At 38.2% G+C, this 18,930-nt stretch overlaps 1 protein-coding gene across 2 annotated transcripts in view; it reads left to right on the forward strand.

The window, feature by feature from the left end:
* Positions 1-18,930, forward strand: part of MSRB3 (methionine sulfoxide reductase B3) — a 183,311-nt gene that overhangs the window by 95,484 nt on the left and 68,897 nt on the right. For both annotated transcript variants that reach the window (XM_040233387.1, XM_040233388.1), the window contains exon 5: positions 10,023-10,051. In XM_040233387.1, coding sequence (XP_040089321.1) covers positions 10,023-10,051 — 29 coding nt within the window. The remainder of the gene's footprint in view (positions 1-10,022; positions 10,052-18,930) is intronic.

Genomic DNA, 18,930 nt, shown 5'->3' on the forward strand with positions numbered 1-18,930 from the left:
CAGGAACTCTAGAGAAAGACTGTTTTGAAATCGGAGTGACATCAGAGTTCTGGCTTGGCATTTCTACAGTTTTCTTGGTCTTTTCCTCCTGGTTACAAGGTTGCTACAGCAGTTCTAAGTGTCATATCCTCACATAATAACTTCAAAGGCAGGAGACAGGGAGAGTGTAGGTAAAGGGCTTTCTCCCTAAATCACCCCAGTCCTTTTCATGAGGGAAAACCTAACCAAGAAGTATCCTGCGCAGGCTTCCCTGTACCAGTCACTGCTCAGAGCTGGCCTCCATGCCTGTCCTTGAACCAGTCACTGACAGAAGGAATTTAGAATTGCCACAGTTGGCTAAGCCTAATAATGATTCAGTCCTGAGGTGGTCACATTTTTAGCACCCTTCAAAAACTTCAATTCTGTTATTAGAGAAGAGGGAGACTGGCGATTACATACATAACGGGTCGTGTCCGCCACAATCATTGAACTCTTTTAGTGTGATCAAATAACTCCATGAACAAAGGTAGAATGAATTACAACTCTGATGAGTGCAAAGAAGTGACTGGTGCTGTAAAAGTAGAAACTCTAGGGATTTAATCTAGTCTGGCCACTTGTCTTCAAAGAACTGATAATTAAGCTAATAATGGAGAAAGTTTTAGGAGTTAAGTAGGTGGAGGGGTTAAGAGATACTGGAGTGGGGAGGGGGAGGAAGAGAGAGCTTTCCAAGGAGAGGAAGCATACTGTGTTTATGTAACTGAAAGAGGAACATAAATATTCACTGCTATTATTACTAGCCTCTGGTCTGAAGAAAGCCTTTGAATTACTTGTAGGGGTAAGAAGAAATTCTTAGCCTTATATGTAGGATCCTGAAATATTGGAATTTCTGATGTCTATATTATGAGGGACAACAAGATAGGTTATTAGACTTGGATTGTCCTGGAAAATCCTTGGTATGGAGTTGCCATATATAATACACAGGCAAAAATCAGTCTGCCCCTCCTACTCCTTCCCTCTAATAACTTTTTTTGCAGCTACAATCTTTAGTTTACACCCATTAAAAATAATATGAACAGCATCCTCATTCTCCTACATGTTGTCTGAAACCTTTTGAAACATTGACTTCATTAACTTGTAGTTCATACTTAACATAGTTCAGTTCAGTTCAGTTCAGTTCTGTCGCTCAGTCGTGTCCGACTCTTTGCAACCCCATGAATCGCAGCACGCCAGGCCTCCCTGTCCATCACCATCTCCCGGAGTTCACTCAGACTCACATCCATCGAGTCCGTGATGCCATCCAGCCATCTCATCCTGGGTCATCATCTTCTCCTCCTGCCCCCAATCTCTCCCATCATCAGAGTCTTTTCCAATGAGTCAATTCTTCGCATGAGGTGTCCAAAGTACTAGAGCTTCAGCTTTAGCATCATTCCTTCCAAAGAAATCCCAGGGTTGATCTCCTTCAGAATGGACTGGTTGGATCTCCTTGCAGTCCAAGGGACCCTCAAGAGTCTTCTCCAACACCACAGTTCAAACACATCAATTCTTCGGCGCTCAGCCTTCTTCACAGTCCAACTCTTCACATAACATAAGTCCCATTTAACTTTTTTCAATACAATCGAAAGTAAGCAAGAAAGCAGTGGAGACTTTCATGGATTCCTCATAAGAGACAGTAAAAATGTTAAAATAATAAAATAACTTGACTTCAATACCCATAGAGCTTTCATAGATACTGGGTTGTGTGCGCTCAGTTGCTTCAGTTGTGTCCGACTCTTTGTGACCCTGTGGACTGTAGCCTGCCAGGCTCCTCTGTCCTTGGGATTCTCCAGGCAAGAGTATATTGCCTTGGAGTGGGTTGCCATGCCCTCCTCCAGGGGATCTTCCTGACCCAGGGATCAAACTGGCGTCTCCTGCATCTCCTGCATTACAGGCAAATTCTTTAACAATGAGCCACCAAGGAAGCCCAGATACTGCGTTATTTCCTATAAATAGAGAACAGTAGTTTTTATAAACTTGTTCAGGACTATAGAGCTCTAATCTATGACTAAAACTGCCTTCTTTTGAAAGTCTACAACTTTATTATCAAAAGAATGTATATGTTATATGTTTTAATTATTTAAAAAATAATGATACTTAAATTTTCCTATCATCTGCCTTTTATAGTTTTAAAATTCATAAAAATATTTTAGGTTTAAAAATTCAAAAGTTTTAGTTTAAGCCTTTTTTTTTTTTAAGTGTGATACTATTACAGCTGCTCTGACAAGACTCCAAAATAATAAAATGGCTTAAACATGGTAACCATTTGGGATTGATATGGTGCTGCTAGTGTGTGTACCATCAACCAAAGGCCAGTGCTCCACTATCCGCTTCTCTCTCATGATCTAGGAGTGGCTGCTTTAGCTCCGGGAAACAACTGATGCTCCTGCCAGTGGGAAGAAGTGCAGAATTTTGCTTCAATGGCATAACTCATAATGCTTCTCCTTGCATCCTTTTGACACGAACTTAGTTCCATGATCAAAACTAGCTATAAGAGAAGTGGGAAATAGTGAAGAAAAACTGTCTTACCTCAGCAGCCATGTGCCCATCTAAAACTCAGAGATTCTATTTCCAAAATAATAAAGGGGAGGATGGATACTGGATGATAGCAACGTTGGGGCCATATTTATCGTCTTTCTGCAGTTGCCAAAAGAACTGGTTTTGAGCTTTGAACTTAGATATAAGTATATAATCAAGGAGTGAAATGTGTCTCTGTGGAGACACAATTATATTCATGTATCTTATACCTCATACAACCTTACTTCATACATCTTTGTATTCCTACCATCCAGCATAGTATATGAATGAAAATAAGCACATAAGGAATGTGTTTGGAATGAATGAATGAACACCCCTCTTTGTCTTTCCTGTATTGTATGTTATTATGTGAGTTCTTTTTTCACACTTGCCGTTTCTTTGTTCCTATCCATGTTTTCAGTCAGTCAGTCAGTCAGTTCAGTCACTCAGTCATGTCTGACTCTTTGCGACCCCTTGGACTGTAGCATGCCAGGCCTCCCTGGCCATCACCAACTCCTGGAGTTTACTCAGATTCATGTCCATTGAGTCAGTGATGCCATCCAACCATCTCATTCGCTGTTGTCCCCTTCTCCTCCCACCTTCAATCTTTCCCAGCATCAGGGTCTTTTTAAATGATTCAGTTCTTTGTATGAGGTGGCCAAAGTATTGGAGTTTCAGCTTCAGCATCTGTCCTTCCAATGACTATTCAGGACTGGTTTCCTTTAGGATGGACTGGTTGGATCTCCTTGCAGTCCAAGGGACTCTCAAGAGTCTTCTCCAATACCACAGTTCAAAAGCATCAATTCTTTGGCACTCAGCTTTCTTTATAGTCCAACTCTTACATCCATACATGACCACTGGAAAAAACATAACTTTGACTGGACAGAACTTTGTTGGCAAAACAATGTCTCTGCTTTTTAATATGCTGTCTAGGTTGGTCATAACTTTTCTTCCAAGGAGTAAGCATCTTTTAATTTCATGGCTGCAGTCACCAGCTGCAGTGATTTTGGAGCCCAAGAAAATAAAGTCTGTCACTGTTTCCACTGATTCCCCATCTGTTTGCCATGAAATGATGAGACCAGATGCCATGATCTTAGTTTTCTGAATGCTGTGTTTAAAGCCAGCATTTTCACTCTCCTCTTTCACTTTCATCAAGAGGCTCTTACGTTCTTTGCTTTCTGCCATAAGGGTGGTGTCATCTGTGTATCTGAGGTTATTGATATTTCTCCCAGCAATTTTGATTCCAGCTTGTGCTTCACCCAGTCCAGCGTTTTTCATGATGTACTCTGCATAGAAGTTAAATAAGCAGGGTGACAATATACAGCCTTGATGGACTCCTTTTCCTATTTGGAACCAGTCTGTTGTTCCATGTCTAGTTCTAACTGTTACTTCCTGACCTGCATACAGATTTCTCAAGAGTCAGGTCAGGTGGTCTGGTATTCCCATCTCTTTCAGAATTTTCCACAGTTTGTTGTGATCCACACAGTCAAAGCCTTTAGCATAGTCAATAAAGCAGAAATAGATGTTTTTCTGGAACTCTCTTGCTTTTTCAGTGATCCAGTGGATGTTGGCAATTTGATCTCTGGCTCCTCTACCTTTTCTAAAACCAGATTGAACATCTGGAAGTTCACAGTTCATGTACTATTGAAGCCTGGCTTGAGGAATTTTGAGCATTTTTTACTAGCATGTGAGATGAGTGCAATTGTGTGGTAGTTTGAGCATTCTTTGGCATTGCCTTTCTTTGGGATTGGAATGAAAATGCACCTTTTCCAGTCCTGTGGCCACTACCGAGTTTTCCAAATTTGCTGGCATATTGAGTGTAGCACTTTCACAGCATCATCTTTTAGGATTTAAAATAGCTCCACTGGAATTCCATCACCTCGACTAGCTTTGTTTGTAGTGATGCTTCCTAAGGCCCACTTGACTTCACATTCTAGGACGTCTGGCTCTAGGTGAGTGATCACACCATCGTGATTATCTGGGTCATGAAGATCTTTTTTGTATAGTTCTTCTGTGTATTCTTGCAACCTCTTCTTTATATCTTCTGCTTCTGTTAGGTCCATACCATTTCTGTCCCTTATTGTGCCCATCTTTGCATGAAATGCTCTCTTGGTGTCTCTAATTTTCTTGAAGAGATCTCCAGTCTTTCCCATTGTTTTGTTTTCCTCTATTTCTTTGCACTGAGCACTGAGGAAGGCTTTCTTATCTCTCCTTGCTATTCTTTGGAACTCTGCATTCAAATGGGTATATTTTTCCTTTTTTCCTTTGCCTTTCACTTCTCTTCTTTTCGTAGCTCTTTGTAAGGCCTCCTCAGACAGCCATTTTGCTTTTTTGCATTTCTTTTTCTTGGGGATGGTCTTGATCCCTATGTCCTGTACAATGTCACAATTTATATTTTGTTTACTTTCTTAAAGAGGATTTATGAGTAGAGGTGATCAAAGTCCATAGTATGATAGAGGAGTGCTTTGTTTCTCTGTGTATGTATGTGCGTATGTAAAATTCAATAGAAATTAAATTAACTTATACCATAGAACCAGTTTTCTCTAACCCTAAAACTGATAGTGTTCACTTTTATTATCATATTTTAATTATTATTAGAATAGTTTTGGACTTTTTAAATATTTATTTTTGTTTATTTATTTGGCTGTGTCAGGTCTTAGTTATGGAACTCAGAATCTTAAGTTTTGGAATGTGGGATCTAGTTCCCTGACCAGGGATTGAACCCAAGCCCACTGCATTGGGAGTTCAAGTCTTAGCCACTGGACCACCAGGGAAGTCCCAGTTGTGGCTTTTTGAAGGTGCAGTACTGTGCCTGAGAATTCTGAAAGTATTTTTTTTAAGCTGATACTTAAATCATTAATTAGTTTGTGAAAATGTTTCTCTGTACATTATGTGTATTTTTTGCATGTTGACCAGATTTCTCTGAAGGAGATAAAATGGTCTGGGGAATAACAGTTTCTGACATGATTTTTCATATTACAAATGAGGCATTTTATAGAGTTTTTGGTTACTATATCTTGTTTTTGGCCCTCTGTTAATTTACAGATTCATGTGTTCAAGTGTTAATTCCTCCTACACATTTAAAAAATTGTCACTTTTCCCATATAATTTTTAAAGTTGATATGTTATATTTTCATTTTTATTCAGTTCAAGAATTTTTTTTTTTTTGGCATAGCAGATCTTAGTTCCCTGACCAGGGATCAAACCAGTGTCCCTGCAGTGGAAGTATGGAGTCCTAACCACTGGACCACCAGAGAAGTCCCCTGCTACACCTATTTAATAACTGTTAAATACCAGGTGCTGTGCTCAGTGCTGGGAACATGAAGAGACCCTGCTGGGCTTAGTGTCAGTGCTGCATAGCAGGGGAGCAGCAGGGACGGGAGGCAGTTTGCTGTGCCAGGACCCAAACTATGGAGTTACTGAAGGTAAGCAAGAAACTCTAGGGAGAGACGGGGGTAGGCAGGCTGCTGCCAGGACTGAGGCAAGTCTATGGAGTAAACATTTGTCAGCGATGAGCTGGAGGAAAGGTGTTCTAAACTGAGGATACTGGATCGAGGCTGTGAAATAATATGGCAATTGTTGGATTCAGTGAGAGTGAAGGCTACAGTTTAGAGGTGGATTTGAGGCAGGATTACAGGTGGGACCGGAGAACCAGATCATGGTGGGCCCCTTATATCCCATGCAGAGGAGGGTGAACTTGGTGTCGTTAGGTCAGTTGTTTTTCAGTGTTTTTGTCTGTGACCCATTGTAAGACATACTTTTCTACGTGATGGCTCATTACTAGTCCTGGCCCCAACATATGCAGGGCCTGGGCAGGAGGACAAGTGGGGATACAATACAACTAATTATTTAAAAGTTATAAGTCAAGGCAATAAACTGTTAGAAAAGTTTGCTAACCTACCTTGACAGATAAACCTTGTAACAAAAACAGTGAAAACAGTGTGTAGAATCACTGATATCAAGTAATTTTTAAAAGTGCAAATTTTATTTTATTAAGTTTATTTTTATTTATTTATTTTATAGCTGTGGGGCATGCAGCATCTTAGTTCCCTGACCAGGGACTGAACCTTTGCCTCAGCAATGGAAGTGCAGATTTTTAACCACTGGACTGGCAGGGCAGCCCTAGGACAGGGCAGATTTTAAATAAACTTGTCTTCCAGCAAAAGACGGTTATTCAGCCTGGGGAAATGCAGAGGTAATGGTAACCAGGCCAAGTGGGAGGGGAGGAGAAGCTTCCCTCAGCCTTCTCTTCCAATGGTTATGGGCCGTAAGAGAAACACCTTTCTTTTCTTCTTCACTGAGGGAGAGACTCTTTCACTTCTGCCACAGGGTCTGTACTCCTCCCCACTCTCCGTTCCCTGTTCCCACCAGTCAGGCCCCCAGTTCCAAGGCCATCAAGACTGTGACAGTCTGGCCTAAGGGGCAACCCCTGGCTTCTTGGTCCTCCCAGCTCCCCACTCTCACAGGAGGGGTTGAATGAAGAATTCTCTGAGCAGGAATATGGAAGAATAGGAAAAGCATTTTGCCCTGCCCTCTTTGTTTCCCCTTCCTTCTGCCCTCAGGTTTAAGCTCCTTCCTTTAAGGAACAGCCTTTGGCCACTGCTTGGGCTGGAGACACACACACACAGTAGCAGCACAAGCTGACCTATAAAAGATCCACATAGACTGAGGAAGTCAGCTCAGGGCCATTTGGGCCGAAAATGCTGAGGACATTGGTACTTGGAGCTTCCAGGGAAATAAGAGACTCCTTGCCTGGTGGAGAGCAGAGTGCAGCCAGAGGAAGGCCAGAGCAGATGTTCTTTGCTCATTTGTAAGACTAGTAACTGGCTAGTATGCATATGCATGAAAACACACACACACACACACACACAAATGCATGCACTTCTACCTAAAAGTTACACAAAACTGCACATGCTCTCAATATGGGATGCATCTGTCTCTGTTCTACTTCACTAAAAAAAATACTAGTCATAATCCACTCAATTAGTTGTATAATCCACTCATGGGTCAACTTGTGATTTAAGTTTGGAAAAACTGCTCAGCTGTTGGGTGGTGGTGATAATGTGATCAGATTAATGTTTGGAAAACACCTGGCAGCTGATTAGATGAGATGATTGAGCCAAAGTGTTAGTTGCTCAGTCGTGTCTGACTGTTTGCAACCCCATGGACTGTAGCTAGCAAAACTCCTCTGTCCATGGAATTCTTCAGGCAAGAATACTGGAGTGGGTTGCTTTTCTCTTCTCCAGGGGAGCTTCCTGACCCAGGGATCAAACCCTGGTCTCCCGCATGGCAGGTAGATTCTCTACCTGCTGAGCCACCAGGGAAGCCCTAAATAGGCCTAAAGGTGGTAAGAATGAGGATAGAGAGGAGGGAGAAGGTAGTAGAATCAACAGGTTTGGGTGACTAGTTAGATATTGGGGGTGCAGAAGAAAACTAGAATAACATCATCATTTCTGACTCAAAAGGATAGGAAATATAGCAGGAGAATTATATTTGTGGGAAAAGAAAATGAATTCAGTTTAGTACATGTGGCATTTGAGGTCACAGCACAATGTTCAGGCAGGATTTTAGTGGGAGAGAGGCTTAGTAAAGTGGGGACTGTAACAGGGCTGTTTGGTTTGGTATTAGGAAGCCATTGAGAAAACTTAGCAAGGACAGATCCTCGTGGTTCACAGAGTGACTATGTTGGGAGGTCAGGAAAGGAAGATGTGCAGTATAGGTTAGAATCTATCCTCTCAGTATACTCGCTTGTAAAGCCAGGAAGAAAAAGGGATAACAAGAGTATGACACAGGTTTGAAGGAGGGTTTTAAGTTAATTCTGGAGCTCTTCTATACGTAAGGGAGGAGGAACCTGGGGAAACTCAAATATTGAAGATTTAACAGGAAGGAGCAATTGCTCTAGCCTGGTTTCAGGGGAGATGACAGAGTGCCCTTTCGGACATGAGTGTAGGTAATGTTAGCAGGAGGAGCACCTCTTAAACAGGATGCCTGGGGAGGCAGGGATTTCCCTTTATAGACATTTGCTGAGTTATAGATATTTCCCGTTATAGGCATGCGCACCAGGCACTAGGCTGATGCTGTGGCTGAGGACTCTAGTCAGGTATAGTCTAGTGGAGAAGACAGGCAAGGAGACCAGCACGGCAATGTGTGGTGAGTGTCGCCATTTAGAGCTATGCCCAGAGATGTGGGAAACAAAGAAGTGGGCATGACGCCAGGCTTTCCAGAAGAGGAGAGGACAAAAAGTAAAAGTAGGTTTGCACCTGAAACAGGAATCAGGGACACCTGAGAAAAGGATCGAGCTGAGGACTATAGTGGGGCCAGGGTTTGAGACAGATACGAGCCTAGATTACGGTGGTGGCTGTTGATAACCATGGTTGTGATAATCATTTTTTTGTGTTTATGATTTTTGACTTTGTTGAAGCCTCAGCTGAAACTTTATTTGGGAATACTTGAGAAAACGAATTTTTATGTCAAAGGAACCTGTTTCTTGCTTATCCTTCCCCCCTTCCTCCTTTGATGACTTTTCTTGAAGCTAATTTAGGTAAAGAAAGCCACCGCTTCCAAAAGTGCTTTGGTACCCTGGCGTAATTTCAAAGAAATCTCCTTTCCCACTTAGTTAACTACATTTCCCCAGGAAAAAAAAAAAAACCTTCTCTGTCAATGTAGCATCCTTTAACAGGACTCCTGCTGCTCGGGTCTTGTATCTTGCTGTGGCAGCTGTGAACATATATACTATTGATTGTTAATGTGTGATATAAATCCAACTGCAGCATGCCCACTAATTGGTTTGAGAGCTAGATATAGACAATGCTGTCTTATAGTAGCTTGTGTAGATAGGCCTAGTCATAGGGTTAATTCTGCTTGACAGCACATCAGCAGCATCTTGAGAGTAATTACCCAACAGAAGTTTTCCCACAGCCAGACTGAGAGCTTCAAAGGCTTCTGAATTTACAACCAGTATTAACCTATATCTGAAACATCATGTTCCCACAAGGGCTCAGATTTTTTTTTCTCCTTCTTATTAAATGTATGGGGTTACTAGGTTCATTTACTCTGTGAAGAACTTAGTGAAAAATTACTTGATTTTGAATAATTGAAAATCTTTAATAATAAGTAAAAAGGATAATTTAAAATTTGAGGGTTTTTTAAGTTGCTTTATATATTACTGAAAAGTTAATCTGTAAAGATTGGCTGCCTTTTTTTTGTTTGTTTGTTTTATTTGTACAAAATTTATTCTCTTTCTGTCTCAAAAAAATGCTGAAAAGTTAATATCTTTTCCATACTGTGCCATCTCTATGGATATGTACATGTTTAGAGGACCTAAGATTATACATGCACTTAAAATGGTTAAAATAAATATGAATTTACATTTTAAAAAGCTATCTTACTTTTTGACCAATGTACTGAAATCTGTAACTATTACATCTTTCCCCCCTCTTAAGTTACTGTTTAATGCGATTTTTATATTGTAAAAAATTTCTTTCCCTTTGCAGGTCAGAAACCAAATTTGACTCCGGTTCAGGTATGTTTATATTAATGATGTTATTCTGAGTATATTTTATTTACATTATTCTCTGAGGAGTAATTCATCAGATCAAGAACCATTTTGATTTTAAACAGACTAGGCAGTCTCTTTTCAAAACATGAACCCCACCTCAAGGCAGGACTATTGACTGTTTGGAATGATGTTATTAAGATGTTCACTTTGGGATTCTCGATGGTTCTAAAATAAGTACTAAAGGCTCTATATCTGCAGAGTTTCATTTTAAAAGCAAAGGTGAAGGTCATAGATACTCATTGCTAAAAACAGAATGTTATTCTCTCAGTGGACAAAAATCCTGATTAATTTGAAGGTTCTCTGCAAGTGACTTGTCATCATAAATGGGTAATAGATACATTTAATCCAGCAAACTGTAAAGGGTTTTAGCCAATAGAAATAGAAATTTGTCTATGACTTATTCATTTTTTAAAATTTGTTTTGCCAGGGAGATGGGTGATGGAAAATGAAGGTCACCTTAAGCCATTGTTTTGGCTCTGTCAAGACAAAATTTACATTCTCACAAACAGTGGCATATCTGCCTCATTGGATGTTTTCTTCTCATTAAGCATGAATATAGCTATATAATCCTTATATTTGACTGTGTCCTCATGTCACTAGCTGAGATTTCCATGCTCCAGAGTTTCTGATGGTGTTTACAATTAAAGGACAAAAATTACCTCATGTTCAGTACAAAGGAATTATGCCTTTTATCGAAGTATTATAGATAAATAAACATTAATTTTCAATTCCAGAAGAAAATAATTTGCAGAAAATATATTTAACTCATTGAATTTAAAAGTAACATTCTTACTCTGGTTTAAGTTCCACTATGTTTTAACTTAAAAAAAAGTTTTTGTTTGTTATGTTCACAAAGGAACCAAGGACTGTACTTTTTGATAGTGATGTTAAGAGCTGATATGTTTTTCTTCTTCAAAAACTGTATCTTTTATTGTATAGCTTAATGAATTTCTTCAACTTGGTGTGAAACCCTTTAAATATGACATCTGTACGTTTGAGTTAACAATTTCACCCAATTTAAGAACTATGATATCAGAAATCTTTCCATTCTGTGTGCACTTAGGCTTCTGAGTCACATGTGACAGTGATAATAGAAGGTAAACATTTCTGGTTTACAGTGTTGATGATGTGGAGACTAAAGGCATGATGGCATTGTATCCATTCTTTTGACTTTTTAAAAAAATTGATTCATAGGAGTAAAATAGGGTAAAATATTCAAAATAGGGTAAAAAGTCTTTGTCATTTTAAAATAGTTTAAATATTCAAATACAATAAAAGAGAAATGGAAAAAAGTGAGTATTAATTTTTACATAAAACTGCCTGTCTTTTTATCATTGCCAATCAGCCATCAAATATTTACTAAAATTCCCCTTTATTGTGGTCAAATCCCTTAAAAATCAAGTCAAAAACTGTTTAGCCTACAGGATCTGGAATATAACTTTTAAAAATGAAAAAGTCCACTAGGTTCATTTTGAAGGCAAAACCTGGAAATAGTGTATAAAATTGAAATATTAGGCAGCTATTGTCAAAGTTAGAAAATTTATGTTAAATTTTCAAATCCAAATTAAAGTGTGCTGCTAAATTCCTGTAGTGAAGGTTAGTATTTATCATGAAAATAGTTATAACATCTGTACAGGCACACATCTTTCACTCTTGTGACCAAAGATTTTGTTCATGATTCTTATTTTTTCTAAGTCTTAATTTTTTTTAAACATCTTTCGTGGACAACATCTGCCTGTCTCTGAAAGCTCCAAAGTTTTGTGCTCTGAAAAATCTTACAGGGAATATGATTAAATGTTTATTTTTTTCTTTTAATTTTGAATCTAAATATGTCATGGAAAGAATTCAGATGGTTTCAAGTTAAGAATCAGGTAATTTTTTTTTCTTATAAATTCTTTTAGCTTAATATCAAAAGAAGGGATCATGACAAAGAAAGCTAGAAATGTATTCTTTGGCATTCTATAGCATGTGAATCTTGGTTAGAATAAGGTAGCATATTGGAACAATTAAATATATGACTTTAATAGGTTCAGGTTCTCTATTGTTCATCAAATACAGAAAGTAAACTAGCTCTGTTTAATGTTGTATACAACTGTAACAGTGTTCCTGACAAAGTAAGATTTTTAAATGAAGGAAGATGCTGATCTTACTAAGAAAAAAAAAAGCTCTTAAAAAAATAAATAGTGTGGTCAATGACTAGCCATAAAGGAAAGAATTTCAAAGTCAAAAAAAAAAAAAATATGTGTGTGTGTGTGTGTGTGTGTGTGTGTGTGTGTATACAGTTTATTTGGGTCCTTCAAGTAAAGGACCCAACTTATGCAGCTTACTGCATATTTGCAGTATGTATAAATGAGTTTCAGGCTGTAGAGTAAGATTCAGAAGGAAGGAAAGTTTTCATTGTCAGAACATGGTGAAAAATGTCAGGTTTTAAATATATACCAAAATGATCAGCCTAGGAAGTGTTTTAACTTTTTATTATCAAAATTGTATAGATTTTTTTCTACGGAAGCAGATTCACAAACAACTTTGCACTTTTAAAGTTTTAAAAAAATTTTTAATGAAAAACTTTCAACTGTATATAAAAGTAGAGGGTATAGTATAGTAAGCACATACACATTCATCATCTAGCTTTTGCTGTTATCAATACTTTACCTTTTGTTTCAGTTTTCTTTTTTTGCTTGAATTATCTTAAAGTGAAATACATTTCATGTGATTTTTAAAACCTGAAAATTATAAATTGTGTTGACTTATTGAAAGAAGTCAGTTATTTTTCTGAGGTTTTCATTTATCTCAGAAATTTGAGTCACATACAAATTCTTATGGAAAGGATCTTGACATTACCGTGTCCACATTCAGTTGGAGATCTTGGAAGTTCTATTCATGTGGTGAAGGTTAAGAAAAAATCAGAAGGTGCTGAATTAATTCTAATCTGAGAACCCCAGAATTGTTCCGTCCTGAAGGCTAATTTGATGCAAACTTTAGCTACCGTCTAGCTGTGTCCTCTACTGGGTTGTATCCTGTTTAACCTCCATTTCTGTTTATAACCCAATGACCTAAAGGTTAGCTTTGCCAATTGAGAACAATCAGCCTACCTTATTTCTAAAGGAGTTTTAAGGGTTCCATTTTAATACTGTTTCCTAGTTAATGTACAAATGTTGCTTGTCTATGATCCTGAGTAGTTGGTGATTTTACTAACAGAGTAAAACAGAATTCCTTTTATGTTCAGAAGTAGCAAGAGGCAGTGCTCTTCTCCCCACCTCCCAAGAAGGGAAGTTAGTTGATGCTGGAGGAAGCAGAGCATTGAGTTTAGTGTAGTGATTAAACATGAAAGCCATATATCAAATCTCAGGAGAAACATGCTTTTGAAAGAGGCAGAGAACTGTGGAGCATATTGCATGATAGGCTATGTAAACAGAGCCCTGGAGGTCAGTGTGTGGATGCAAACCAATTAAATAAAGAACTTACTGGCTTTGCTTTCTATCATCTGGATGGGGAGAATCACAAGTTAACGTGCGCAGGGCTGAAGTGTAAACTTTGCTTGAATAAGCTAGGCACCTTTGGAAATTTCATTAACTCTTTCAATTCACTACCAAGTTTGGTTGGGTTTTGTTTTGTGTGTTGTTGTCGGTTTTTAAAAATTTAACCAAAGTCCTTAGGAAGTTAAAACAAAACCCAGACTACATGGTCTCTTGGCCTTTCCGTACATACCTATCGGCAAAGGTGCCAGTGATGAGCAGAATGGAAGACAAAGCAAAGAGTGAATTGCTGAAGAGATCAAAGTTGGCTGTGTAGTCAGATTTCAGTGACATGAGCATGTCTTTTAAAAAACAACCCTTTTGGAAAAGCAGAGCTCTTGTAGAATAACTGGAAAAAGATGTTTTTTCTCATCTCCTGAATTCTGGGTATGAGGAAAAGATATAGTTAGAATTTACTAGCTACTACATAACATCAGGATATTATTATTTCTGTTCTATTGAAATAGAGTAGTTTTCTAACCAAGAAGAACATGAAACCTATAAGTTAAAAACTGTATGGTAAGGACTGCCCAGAGTCTTAATTTTGTGGTCCTCACCTTCTCAGGCAGTGTTTGGGTGAGAAAATGAAATACCAAGTTAAATGGTATAGTTTCATGGTCCATAAACATTCAAAACAAAGATTTTTTTTTTTTTTTTTTCCTGTAGAGTCATGTTGGCTGAGAAAGTGAATAAGCTTATGTTTAGTGGTTGTTGATTCTGGGCTGCTTGGAATAGCAGTACTAAGGAAATGGGCTCACAGAACACAGCAACTCAAAGGTATAAGATTTCATGAAAGCAAATTATGGAGGATTAAGAAACCTAATGAGCATGGTTTAGTGTGGAGAGTGGAGGAGAGAGCTCACTATTAAATAAAGTCCAAGAGTGTACAAGGTTAGGAGATCCTAAAAGACACGATAATAAAAGGCACAACAGAATATAATTATCCTGAAAGAGAGAGGAAAAAAAAAAAAAAAACCCTCAAAAGCTCCAAGGAACAAAAAGCAGCTAGTGTCGCTTTTAAGATCTGTAGTTGAAAAGGAGTCTACACCAGGGAAAGGAAATCAAAGAATGTAATCAGTTAAAGCTTGAGGCAAAAACATATGGGTGGTGAAAACTAGAGTGGGCTGTTAACGGTGGTCACTAAATTGAAGGAAAATGGGGAATTTGAATATAGAACTAGAATTTTGAAAGTTTATTAGCAAATGAGACAATCTGCCTAACATAGTAAGCCTTTCTCAAGAAATATTAATAAGGAAAACATTTTCAGATCTTATAAATGTGAGAATATGTTTACTATCATTTCACTCCTACAAATCAATTTGTTATTTTAGATTTCTTATTTTTGAGGTTCTCTTAACAGTGAAGAGCCAGGAAATACAATATAAATCTCTGTAAGAATATTGAAGTCTGTCTTTGCGCATCATTCAACATATATTTATTAGGCAAACTACATGCCAGATGCTGATACTCTACCTCTGACAGAAGGGATACAATTCCTTCTCTCATAGACTCTTAGCTGGTTGGTCTGTTATACAAATTCACATGAATTTCTTTGCATATTTAGCTGAGAAGGACTACCGAGGTTAAATTTAGATCCAGATGGTATGTTAAAGAACTCTTGATATTTAGATATAAGCTAATATATTTTATTTTGACAAATTCACCTTTCTTTACTTTGTTCAAAGCATCTCAGTGCTTTCTACCTTAAAGAGAACACTTTTAAGAGAACAACCTAATAATGCCAATGGCTAGTGTTTAGTTTTTCTATAGCTTTTAATAAGGAGTGACATTTCACATTTGATTATCATTAAGAGAGATTAACTTAGAAGAGAACAATGACAAATGTTTGTGAATACCATTCTCTTCACTTTTATTTTTTAATTCATTCTTTTACTGGATCATATTCAAGGTTGGCCTGGAAAATCAAGCAACCTCCTCTGTAACAATCTCATGGGATTGTGTGGAAGCACTTAGAGGGGACATAGCCCTTCATTTACCTTTTACAGACTAAAGACCAGGAAGCAGTGGGGCATGGTGGCAAAGGACTGAGGTGCTGGAGCAGATAAATCTGAGTGAAGATTTGTCTCTCTTTACTTCTGATAATTTTCAATTGGTTTTCTTGGATTTCATATATAATCATTATGTCATAGACTTAAATTTTGTGTTTTCATTCCTTCTGATTTGCAATTAAAGCATTTGAAATCATAAATTTCCTTCATCAAAACTTTAACTGAATCCGAGATTTTTTTCAAAACATATTTTAAGTAGCTGCCGTTTTGATTTTCTTTTGGACACACTGATTATTTAGGAAAGTGTTTTTTTGAACTTCCAAACTTTCTACTTGCTACTTTTGTTTAGTAATTTTCAGTTTCATTGCTTTGGTGGTCAAAGAATGTGACCTTATTAGTTTTTTACTGTTTATTGTTCTGTACTTACTAGATTTTTATCTTGGGGCCTAGTTGGTGTTTAATTTTTGTAACTCTTCTGTGGGTGATTTGAAAACTATATTCTCTGCAACATAAGGAGTGTGATACATAGTTATTAGATCAACCCAATTCATCATTTTTACCATTATTTGTTTTATTCTACCTGACAAAGACTTTGAGAGGAGAGATAATTTGTCATTCAGTGTTTTTTCTCCTGAATTCTGCCTCCTTAAGCATCACCATCTCTGTGTTATCTGCTCTAGGTACTCTATATATTCTGGCACTTGCCATCTTGCTCAGGTCATAGATTGCACTTGTCCTCCTGTAGAGAACATTATTCCAAAGCAGTGCTCATTGAAATGAAAGCTGCTCTAATTAGTAAACTTCTTCTTGTTGTTCAGTTGCTAAGTCATGTCTGACTCTTTGCAACTCCATGGACCATAGGCCGCTAGGCCTCTCTGTCAGTGGGATTCTCCAGGCAAGAATACTGGAGTGGGTTGCTGTTTCTTTCTCCAGAGGATCTTTACAACCCAGGGATTGAAGCTGCATCTCTTGCGTCTCCTGCACTGGCACGCAGATTCTTTACTGGTGAGCCACCAAGGAAGCCCAATTAAGAAACTTGCTGCTGCTGCTGCTAAGTCACTTTAGTCGTGTCCGACTCTGTGCGACCCCAGAGACGGCAGCCCACCAGGCTCCCCCGTCCCTGGGATTCTCCAGGCAAGAACACTGGAGTGGGTTGCCATTTCCTTCTCCAATGCATGAAAGTGAAAAGTGAAAGGGAAGTCGCTCAGTCGTGTCCGACTCTTCGCAACCCCATGGACTGCAGCCTACCAGGCTCCTCTGTCCATGGGATTTTCCAGGCAAGAGTACTGGAGTGGGGTGCCATCGCCTTCTCTGAATTAAGAAACTTGTGTTATTCCAAATTTATATGTGAAGCAAGAAGCTGTTTTACCATTGTAAATACCAGTGTTTTCCTCTTCCCTCTTGCCCTTGATACCATAACTTTATAAGGAAAAAGGCTCTGCACCATTATATGATGCAAACCTTTGTCTCCACTTAGCATCCTCCGCTACTTCTCCATCTGTCTGGCAAGATTCTTTTAAGGCTCAGCTCAGGCATCACCCCCTCAATTAAATATAGTCTTCCTTAACACCTCCCCAGAAATTCATCATCCCTTCCACTGTACAAACACTGGATCTTGTATTTACATTTACTATAGCATTTATTATCTGCTATAATTATTTGTGTGGATTCCTCTTTCTCTCCCAGTCTATGACTTTTTTTGAAGGCAAAAATCATGTCTTATTCACCTTTATAAATTTGGTATCTGGTGTGAGATAATTAGTCAATAAACAAAAATTCAGTGAGATTGGGAGATCTCCTTTCTTTGTTCTGTTCTCCAGCTGTGATCAAAATGTTTAACTAACGACCGAAGATTTATCCTCCCCTTTCATAGTGTAGAGTTGTTGCTGGGAAGTGGCTCCTCAGCCAGAGATTACAGTTTCCAGCCCCTTTGCATCTGTGTGGGGACATATGACTAATTCTCCCACTGGAGTATATGTCATTTCTGGGCTAAGTGGATTAAGTATCCAAGAAGCTTTCCCACATCTCACTTCCCTTTCTGAGGTGACATCAGAGGTATATGTTGAACATGATGGCATCACAGTATGGAAAGAGTCTTGGTTTCTGAGTCATACTTGGAAGAAATCCACTCAGGAGAGCTCTTCATCCCAGAACATCTTCATTGGCCTTTATGTAGAGGGAAATAAACTTTTACTGTAATAGGCCACTAAGATTTTGCCATTGTTTATTAGGGAAGCTAATGTTCCATACCCTGAATAGCCCAATGCCTAGGATATTCTCTGGTAAATAGTTAGTAGTCACTGATTACTTCTGATTAAATGATAAAATTAATGGCTATGGATTACATTATCTATTAATAACCTAAAGATGGTTCTTTAAACTAATGATCATACCAATATAGTATAGTATGTTCTGTGTCATCACTGGGCCTGTCAGTTAGTGATCGTCACAGTAACAAGGTATGAAAGGACACCATAAAAAGCAGTGACTTAAAGCAACAGTAGTTTATTTGTACCCACACATCTACGGCTTGGGTGGGAGCTGGCTGACATAAACTAGTCACAGGTTAGGCTCAGGTCTGCTTCACAAGTCTTATCATGAATGGGAAAGGAGAAGAAGGCAAGCCCCACTGTGCAAGCACATTTCAAGTCTCTGCAGCAGATCTGGTAGCATCCCATTAACCAAACACGTAGCATGTTTAAGCCAAAAGGAAGGAAATGGAAAGAGCATGTTCTTCTCACTTGTCATGCAGGTGTTAAGCATTCTGTCTTCCCTCTAGTGGGCAGAACTGCCAAATCACATGGTGAATGGTATGGAGATAGGAAGGGAAGAATAATAGAAGCCCCAGATTGAATCTATCACAGAAGAACTTTATGTTCTTAGATCAGTTATTTACTAAAAATATTTCATAGAGCTAGTGTGATTATGTTTTTAAGAGGACCCAATTCCTTCTACGTAGTTGCATCATTTGGTAACCTAACTTCAGATGTGGTATTAACGGAAATATGATGATAGAAGTATTTATATTACATAACGCTTTACCATTTGAAAAGCATCTAATTAATCTTATTGTTTGAGACTCACAAAAATCTTTGTAAGATACACAGGGATATTTTTACCTTTCTGAGATACAGTAAGGTTTATTGAGTTGCTTAAGTCCACATAAGTGGTTAATCTAGGACTGAATGAACTTCAGGTCTTCAAGTTGCAAGGACTGTGTCCTTTTTATTAGATCATAAGATAGTTATTTTAATGAGCAACTTTTGTTTTAAAGTTTTCTATTATTAGCTTTTTATTTTGTATAATTCTATGTGTACTA

Source organism: Oryx dammah, unplaced genomic scaffold, assembly GCF_014754425.2.
Source record: "Oryx dammah isolate SB20612 unplaced genomic scaffold, SCBI_Odam_1.1 HiC_scaffold_29, whole genome shotgun sequence".
Taxonomy (NCBI): domain Eukaryota; kingdom Metazoa; phylum Chordata; class Mammalia; order Artiodactyla; family Bovidae; genus Oryx; species Oryx dammah.